The 10,860-nt window shown below is 46.4% G+C and overlaps 1 protein-coding gene across 2 annotated transcripts in view; it reads right to left on the bottom strand.

Annotated features, from left to right (window-relative positions):
• The window catches only part of CASKIN1 (CASK interacting protein 1), a 439,648-nt gene extending 434,121 nt beyond the window's left edge, over positions 1-5,527 (bottom strand). For both annotated transcript variants that reach the window (XM_088470341.1, XM_088470340.1), the window contains exon 1: positions 5,039-5,527. In XM_088470341.1, coding sequence (XP_088326467.1) covers positions 5,039-5,132 — 94 coding nt within the window. In that variant the 5' untranslated portion in view covers positions 5,133-5,527. The remainder of the gene's footprint in view (positions 1-5,038) is intronic.
• Positions 5,528-10,860: the final 5,333 nt, after the last annotated feature.

The raw sequence follows: 10,860 nt of genomic DNA on the forward strand, positions 1-10,860 counted from the left end.
CTTGATTAGCTACAAACTGCGGGTAGTCTGCCTTCTCAGGTCTCCAGGAGAACTCAACCACGCCTATCTATATACAGACCTACACTTCCAAAAAAAAATATTTTGAAATGCAAAATTTGGGCACAAATTTTAAACCGCACATAGATCGACACAAATCACGACTACATTATCGAAAATTCACTTCCCTTTTGGGGTAAATGTCTCAGGACAGTCCCGCTAAAATAGAGACTGTAGCTAGGTATCCAAATAGCTGAGATTTTGTCAGAAAATTAGATTTGTTGGGAATATGTACATATATTTATCAATAAAATTATTCATTTTGTCTGGTCTCTTAATTACGACTGTGGGGTTTCGATTTTGTTAATTATTCAAGGATCCTATATTTTGTAGCGCTGGTCTAAAGTATGGTATTTGTCAATTTTAGCTAAACTTATTTTACCTGGATATTTGAAATGAATTACAGCATATGAGTAAGAGGCATTTTATTTCTTGCCTCTTCAGAGGCACTGTCAACTTCCCATAGTCAGTGACAGCAACAGGTCCACCTGGAAAGTCATAGCATGAAATTTAACCAAAAAGTGGTAGTCAGGAAATATACAACACTACAGCAATGTAAATAATAAGATAACACGGCCATTTATTGTGTATGTTTTTACAATCATATTTGATTTAATCAACCACATTTTAGAATTAAACAAATATGTAAACAGTAAACTCAAAGCCAGAATCAACTTGCAGACATTGGTTGTTGTCATCATCTCCTTAGCGAATACAGAACACTTATTGCTCATGGAAACAGGGCTGAAACATAATCAGGGGATTGTCATGGAGAGGCAAGACCACTACTCAAAGAGGATGGCCTGACAGACTGGTGACAAGGTCGGAGCAACTGGTGTAAAAGATAAATACGTAGACACTGCATAGTTTTGTGCCCAGTTACTTCCATCACTCATCCTTTCCATAAAGTCCTATATAGCACCTTTTAGCTGTTTATCTGAATGTCTTAAGTTCCAACACAGTCTATGCACCTACTGAAAGCAACATAGGCATATCCACTAACATACACTCTGTGGGCTGAACCAATACTCTATAGCCTACCAATTCATAAGGAACTACTACATCAATGAGGCATAAGGCACTAGCATCAGCAATATATCACTAGGCCTCAGTGAACTGATCTGTGCTTATTTGGTAAGATCCCATCATACTGCCCGGATATAACAAAATGTACATGGCTCAGAAAGGAGTCGTCCCTGCGATATTCCGGGAGTGAACTTACCGCGTCAGCGGTCAATTCACTCCTGTGCCGGGACTCTAGCGCATGCGCCGCGGCCATTGCCGGGGGAGGTTTTTTGCTGCGATGGGACACTATTTAGAATTAGTGGCAGTGGGGCCCCAAAAAGTATAATTTCATATCGTTGAATGAAATGACTTTTCAGGCTTATTTAACTAAACCTCTTGCAGGGACAGTGGCTCTGATAGGAGCATGTACCAGCAAAGTCAATTGCAGAAAGGTGATTGGCTGGGCTTGCGCAGAAAAATGTTGCAGTGTAAAGGAGTGATGGAGCGCAATTGTTTTAGTGCACCCGATCTCCCATCTAAAATGACGGGAGATTGCGGGGCGTTATTCAATTGATGCCAATTATCGCGATGATCTCGCCCATAGAGATCAGGTTTAGCTGCGTAAAACAGCTAAACCCGACCACAGTGCTGGTGCGCGATCATGAAAAGCGCTATTTGGTCGCCCAAACAGGTCACTTTTCGCGCATTTCAGTTCGAAATACCGGCGCCGGCAACTGATCACGCCCAGCAGTAGCAACAGTTGAACAGCTCCGTCGGGCGCGAGGGGGGGTCAACTGCTGGCAAAAAGAATTGAACTGCGCCCTAAGCTTCAAAAAGCTAACATTGGTAAATAGGCTCCCCACATAACTACCGTGTCAGCAATAAGTCTCACAACCCCATTCTTCCACATTCCGGCCCTAATTAGCTCTGAAACTGATTGTTTGCGTTGCCATGAATACTGGTGTGGACCATAAAATGGTGGGCACCAAAAGACATAAATTGCCGAAATGGCGTATCCACTTGCCGATTAAACAGAGTGATTGAACAATTACGACATCGTAATCGTTCAATCGTTCATTAATTGTGCATAAATCGGCCAGTATAATGTCGGAAATGACCAGCGATGTGCACTCCCGCTGGTCGTTTCTGACATCAATCATCACCTGAACATGACAGTCAATCTGTCGATAATGACAGATTGGCCATGTTCAGGGATGAGGGAGGGTGCCTGCACTGAACGACATGTCGTTCAGTGTAGGCACTACAGGGGATTAGGAACGACTGTACGATTACAATGTTGTAATCGTACTGTCATTCCAAGATCTACAAGTGGAAGTAGAACGTCTTGATAGATGCTTAAGGTATCTGGACATGATCAGTGATCTACACAGGAAAACTGTTTAAAATTAATAAAAAAAAAAATCCATAATGTTAAATGATGCAACACTTGCACTCCATGCTTACACAGCGCTATGTAGTGCACAAAGTGCCACAGGACTTACAACACAATACAGGCAGCCATTTTGTTGCATGATTCAATATTTTAAATAAATGCACTTAAAAAGAACTAATGACATGACTGACACTAAAGTGCCTCATGCCTCAGTGATGTCAGCAGATACCAGTGAATTAATAAGCAGCATTCTCATGAATTTAGGATCAGCTTACAAGATGGCTGCCTCCACTGGCACTCATTTATGAACCCCAAACAGCTCTAATATGTGTAGGTGCTCCTAGATTGTAGACAAAGAGCATGAACTTACATGTAAAGCAAATCTTTACACACACACGAAAAGTATCACATGTAAAAAAGACAGTACAGAGATGTCCAGTTACAATATTACATTATCTGCCCCAGACCTCTCATAGCTTGGTGCCACCTCACACACCTGACCGTGTAAACAAATTATATTTGTACAATTCAATTTTATTCTGCCAGCTTTATAACATTATGAACGAGTACCAGGTAGAATTTGATGCATGTAACTCTTTTACCCTAATAAACATGGTATAACTATAACATCAGGCCTGGTGAAAACTAAAGACATGGGAATAAATTTACTAAGCGTCGCTTTTCAAAAACTGCCGCATCTTCTGCGCTTTTTGACACTAGATTTAAAGGGGCAATCGTATTGAATAAAAACACGCCTGGTTTTGTATTTCAAATGATTGCACCATTAAATCCAGCGTCCAAAACCATCGAAAGATGCAGCAGCTTTTAAAAGCGCCACTTAGCAAATTCACCCCGTGGACCTTGGAAACTTCAAGATGGTTACTCAATCACCATTCCTGCCTCATGCCTTCATTATGGCACAAGTTCCACATCATTTAATAGTTACAAATCAGTTGATAGGCTGCCTCATGCCTCACTGATGTCATTAGTTCAGTCAATTTATAGTGTACACTGTACAGTATTATAAACATTGTCCCTGCCCACAAAATGGCGGCTTCCATAGTGTGTTTAGATGACAGGTGCGCTATGGTCCAATCACTGAACTAGTCACACGACACAGTTGCCATGTGCTGGACCGATTCATAATTTATCAACATAGATTATTGTATTACGGTGTTACACGGCAGCAGAGATCTAAGTAGCACATTATCATAGCTTCTACTACAGAAAAGACTGAAGCAATACCAATACGGTGATTATAATGACACTGCAATTAAGGTGGAGTTTAATGGCAGCTCAGAAAATAAAATCCAGTACTTCTGGCGGACATCTTAATTAATACCTATCTTATATGCAACGTAAAGCCATTTAATAAGTTAAATACAAATATTTTGAATTGAACAAAGCCATTGAACAGCCACTATATCTGAGGGGTACTTCCATTAGATTGCAAGCTCCTGTCACCTACAGGCTCATGGTGTATTTAAAAAAAAAGAAAAATAATCAATAAAAACTATTAGCTGGTCCCTGTTAACGTTGCAAAGCTCATTGCCCAGGCTCAATGTTATGCTGTGCTCAGTCTGGTGAGCATCTTGCTCCAGGGGAAACGGAGATTGCTCACACAGCCAATAATCAGGGAGCCTAGGGACAGTGACATGACCCATCGCCATAGCTATGCCCAGCTGGTCACCTCTGCTGTCAGCAGATATGTCATTCTGTGGTGTATGCCATCCTGTGTGCATTGGGATGGGGAGAGCTGATCTAATGCCCAAAAGATACAAAATAAGTGCAGGCATGACTGGGTAGAGCACAAAATATTAGGTGTGGTGGTATCTCTTATACAAAGACAGCTCCTGTGGTCCTATATCCATGTGGGGAATATCCAAACTACAAACCCAGAACAGTCAAAGGCTGCTCAAAGACCCCAATCTGTCGCCATGTCCCCTCCCACCTCCGCATCTTGCAGCAATCACAGCATCTGTAGAAAGCCCCTCACCCATCCATCTCTGTACCACTGATGCAGATTAGGGTCTCTCTCAGTCTCACCCTTCTCTCCAGCCAGGAGAGGCCAGCTGAGCTGCATTTGGCAGTGTGATGACATTAACCCACTGTGGACTGCACTGGGTGCTTCTTTTTTTTTTTTTTTTCAGCCAGCGTACCCTATAAATCTGAGCATGATGAATATGAAGCAATGACCCCTCACTCAATATATGACCAGGTAGTACATTGGAGACACATATAGCAGGGACTGTACGATTGCTGCAATTAACACCCCTGCTCCTGTAATTAATTGAATGTATGCACTATTAGCCACCATGGGCAGACAGTGCATTGCACTTAGATTTTCATGCACACGTTTGAACCTTTGCATGCTGGACAGGACTGATGCTCTGCAGACCCTCAGGACCATACATAGGGTACCCTATGCCCCCACCCCGCCCCATGTTACATCTCCTTTACAAAACAACATCACTAGTGCTAAAAGACAGCAGCAGAGCTCCCCCCGGCCTCCTAATTAATTCTTTGCTGATTTAATCCCTTTAAACCATTCAGCCAATTAAAAGCATCAGGGTCTATACTCACTGGCTTTGCCTGCCTTGGGTCTCTGCAGCAGCTTCTGAACCATGCTGAGGTCCTCAGCCTTCACAGCCTGGAGCAGCTCCTGGTCCTTCCCCATCCTGCTTCTTCCTTATGATGGATGAGGCTGCAGCGAGGAAAGGGTACTCCTGCTGGGGCTCGGTAGGTCCTTATAGCCGGAGCATCCTTGCTGGAAGAGGTGACGATGAGTAGCTGGAGTGAAGGGAGGGCGGCGGGGGGTATACGGATCAGGCACCCAGCAACGATTGCGGAGATGGGCAGAGAGTGTGTCAGATGTGCTGGGGGGCTGCACAGACACCTCCAGCCGGGAGGAGCCAGCCAGAGACTAATAAGAAGGATGCAGCAATCACCATCCTGCTGGAGGGGATGTGCTGGAGTTCCTCAGGTCGAAAGCTGGGGGTGCTGGCAGGATGTATGGGGTGAACAGAGGAGACGGGGTGCAGCAGTGTGCCCAGGGATGACAGTTAGGGTGTCTCTCGGTATGTATGTGTGTGTGTGCGGCTGTCTCTTTTCCCCAGCCCCTCTCGCTCTGTCTCCTTCTGATCCCTCCTCTTCTCCCTCCCTCACTGTATTGGCTGCATCGACTCTGAGCTGCATCCAGAGGCGGAACCACGGAGCACAGCACCAAATACACAGAATCCACCACCACCAGTACAGTACACTACTACTGTGCTGTGCAGCCATCATACACTGCTCCCTGCACTGTCACAGCTCCACATCACCTGACTCCAGTATACTACTGTATACTAATCACTGCCTGCCCCTACACTTACAGCACAGCACCCACCACCAGTACAACACTACTGTACAAACGTCACTCTGCCCCTACACTCACAGCACCCACCACCAGTACACTACTGTTCAAACGTCACTCTGCCCCTACACAGTCACAGAGCCCACCACCAGTACACTATTGTACATATTTATCACTCTGCCCCTACACTCACAGCACTCACCAGTACATATTTATCAATATGCCCCTACACTCACAGCACTCACCACCAGTACACTACTGTACATATTTATCACTATGCCCCTACACTCACAGCACTCACCAGTACACTACTGTACATATCTATCACTCTGCCCCTACACTTACAGCACCCACCACCTGTACACTACTGTACAAACGTCACTCTGCCCCTACACTCACAGAGCCCACCACCAGTACACTACTGTACATATCTATCACTCTGCCCCTACACTTACAGCACCCACCACCAGTACACTACTGTACATATCTATCACTCTGCCCCTACACTTACAGCACCCACCACCAGTACACTACTGTACAAACGTCACTCTGCCCCTACACTCACAGAGCCCACCACCAGTACACTACTGTACATATCTATCACTCTGCCCCTACACTCACAGCACCCACCACCAGTACACTACTGTACATATCTATCACTCTGCCCCTACACTCACAGCACCCACCACCAGTACACTACTGTACATATCTATCACTCTGCCCCTACACTCACCGCACCCACCACCAGTACACTACTGTACTTATCTATCACTCTGCCCCTACACTCACAGCACCCACCACCAGTACACTACTGTACATATCTATCACTCTGCCCCTACACTTACAGCACCCACCACCTGTACACTACTGTACAAACGTCACTCTGCCCCTACACTCACAGAGCCCACCACCAGTACACTACTGTACATATCTATCACTCTGCCCCTACACTTACAGCACCCACCACCAGTACACTACTGTACATATCTATCACTCTGCCCCTACACTTACAGCACCCACCACCAGTACACTACTGTACAAACGTCACTCTGCCCCTACACTCACAGAGCCCACCACCAGTACACTACTGTACATATCTATCACTCTGCCCCTACACTCACAGCACCCACCACCAGTACACTACTGTACATATCTATCACTCTGCCCCTACACTCACAGCACCCACCACCAGTACACTACTGTACATATCTATCACTCTGCCCCTACACTCACCGCACCCACCACCAGTACACTACTGTACTTATCTATCACTCTGCCCCTACACTCACAGCACCCACCACCAGTACACTACTGTACATATCTATCTCTCTGCCCCTACACTTACAGCACCCACCACCAGTACACTACTGTACATATCTATCTCTCTGCCCCTACACTTACAGCACCCACCACCAGTACACTACTGTGCAAACATCACTCTGCCCCTACACTCACAGAGCCCACCACCAGTACACTACTGTACTTATCTATCACTCTGCCCCTACACTCACAGCACCCACCACCAGTACACTACTGTACATATCTATCTCTCTGCCCCTACACTTACAGCACCCACCACCAGTACACTACTGTGCAAACATCACTCTGCCCCTACACTCACAGAGCCCACCACCAGTACACTACTGTACATATCTATCACTCTGCACCTACACTCACAGCACCCACCACCAGTACACTACTGTACGTATCTATCACTCTGCCCCTACACTCACAGCACCCACCACCAGTACACTACTGTACATATCTATCACGCTGCCCCTACACTTACAGCACCCACCACCAGTACACTACTGTACAAACATCACTATGCCCCTACACTCACAGCACCCACCACCAGTACACTACTATACATATTTATCACTCTGCCCCTACACTCACAGCACCCACCACCAGTACACTACTGTACATATCTATCAGTCTGCCCCTACACTTACAGCACCCACCACCAGTACACTGCTGTACATATCTATCACTCTGCCCCTACACTTACATCACCAACCACCAATACACTACTGTATACTAATCACTGTCTGCCCCTACACTCACAGCACTCACCAGTACACTACTGTACAAACGTCACTCTGCCCCTACACTCACAGCACCCACCACCAGTACACTACTGTACATATTTATCACTCTGCCCCTACACTCACAGCACTCACCACCAGTACACTACTGTACAAACGTCACTCTGCCCGTACACAGTCACAGCGCCCACCACCAGTACACTACTGCATACCTCCCTACAAGACCCTCTCCAGGAGAGACACAATGCTCTGGTCCAGGACTTCCCTGGTAAGAGGTGGGGCTGCAGCGCAGTTCAAAATTCAAATAGGGGAGTCACACCAACTGTCATTTCACACACTGCCAAACATCACTGGCTGGGACTCACTGAGAGTTGGTGTGACTCCCCTGTTTGAATTTTGGACTGTACTGCAGCCCCACCCCTGGAGTCTCCACCAATCATATATTACCAGGGAAGTCCAGGACCAGAGCATTGTTTCCCTCCTGGAGAGGGTCATGTTGGGAGGTATGCTACTGTACATATCTATCACTCTGGCCCTACACTCACAGTGCCCACCACCAGCACTGTACATATTTATTACTCTGCCCCTACACTAGCAGCGCACACCACCAGCACACGACTGTACATATTTATGAATGTATGAGTGTGTAAACTGCACCCACTGTACTCACAGCACCCACCGCCAGTACTGTACGTCATCTGTACATATTTATCAAACTATACACACTCAAACATTCATCACTCTGCCCCTACACTCACAGCACCACACAGTATACACACTTATACATTCATCACTCTGCCCCTACACTCACAGCACCACACAGTATATACACTCATACATTCATCACTCTGCCTCTACACTCACAGCACCACACAGTATACATACTCATACATTCATCACTCTGCCCTTACACTCACAGCACCACACAGTATACACACTCATACATTCATCACTCTGCCCCTACACTCACAGCACCACACAGTATGCACACTCATACATTCACCACTCTGACCTTACACTCACAGCACCACACAGTATGCACACTCATACATTCATCACTCTGCCCCTACACTCACAGCACCACACAGTATACATACTCATACATTCATCACTCTGCCCCTACACTCACAGCACCACACAGTATACACACTCATACATTCATCACTCTGCCCCTACTCTCACAGCACCACACAGTGTACACACTCATACATTCACCACTCTGCCCCTACACTCACAGCACCACACAGTATACACACTCATACATTCATCACTCTGCCTCTACACTCACAGCACCACACAGTATGCACACTCATACATTCATCACTCTGCCTCTACACTCACAGCACCACACAGTATGCACACTCATACATTCATCACTCTGCCCCTACACTCACAGCACCACACAGTATGCACACTCATACATTCATCACTCTGCCCCTACACTCACAGCACCACACAGTATGCACACTCATACATTCATCACTCTGCCTCTACACTCACAGCACCACACAGTATACACACTCATACATTCATCACTCTGCCCCTACACTCACAGCACCACACAGTATACACACTCATACATTCATCACTCTGCCCCTACACTCACAGCACCACACAGTATGCACACTCATACATTCATCACTCTGCCCCTACACTCACAGCACCACACAGTATGCACACTCATACATTCATCACTCTGCCTCTACACTCACAGCACCACACAGTATGCACACTCATACATTCATCACTCTGCCCCTACACTCACAGAGCCCACCACCAGTACACTACTGTACATATCTATCACTCTGCACCTACACTCACAGCACCCACCACCAGTACACTACTGTACGTATCTATCACTCTGCCCCTACACTCACAACACCCACCACCAGTACACTACTGTACATATCTATCACGCTGCCCCTACACTTACAGCACCCACCACCAGTACACTACTGTACAAACATCACTATGCCCCTACACTCACAGCACCCACCACCAGTACACTACTATACATATTTATCACTCTGCCCCTACACTCACAGCACCCACCACCAGTACACTACTGTACATATCTATCAGTCTGCCCCTACACTTACAGCACCCACCACCAGTACACTGCTGTACATATCTATCACTCTGCCCCTACACTTACATCACCAACCACCAATACACTACTGTATACTAATCACTGTCTGCCCCTACACTCACAGCACTCACCAGTACACTACTGTACAAACGTCACTCTGCCCCTACACTCACAGCACCCACCACCAGTACACTACTGTACATATTTATCACTCTGCCCCTACACTCACAGCACTCACCACCAGTACACTACTGTACAAACGTCACTCTGCCCGTACACAGTCACAGCGCCCACCACCAGTACACTACTGCATACCTCCCTACAAGACCCTCTCCAGGAGAGACACAATGCTCTGGTCCAGGACTTCCCTGGTAAGAGGTGGGGCTGCAGCGCAGTTCAAAATTCAAATAGGGGAGTCACACCAACTGTCATTTCACACACTGCCAAACATCACTGGCTGGGACTCACTGAGAGTTGGTGTGACTCCCCTGTTTGAATTTTGGACTGTACTGCAGCCCCACCCCTGGAGTCTCCACCAATCATATATTACCAGGGAAGTCCAGGACCAGAGCATTGTTTCCCTCCTGGAGAGGGTCATGTTGGGAGGTATGCTACTGTACATATCTATCACTCTGGCCCTACACTCACAGTGCCCACCACCAGCACTGTACATATTTATTACTCTGCCCCTACACTAGCAGCGCACACCACCAGCACACGACTGTACATATTTATGAATGTATGAGTGTGTAAACTGCACCCACTGTACTCACAGCACCCACCGCCAGTACTGTACGTCATCTGTACATATTTATCAAACTATACACACTCAAACATTCATCACTCTGCCCCTACACTCACAGCACCACACAGTATACACACTTATACATTCATCACTCTGCCCCTACACTCACAG

The sequence above is a fragment of the Taudactylus pleione genome, unplaced genomic scaffold (assembly GCF_031769625.1).
Source record: "Taudactylus pleione unplaced genomic scaffold, aTauple2 ptg000098l, whole genome shotgun sequence".
Taxonomy (NCBI): Eukaryota; Metazoa; Chordata; class Amphibia; order Anura; family Myobatrachidae; genus Taudactylus; species Taudactylus pleione.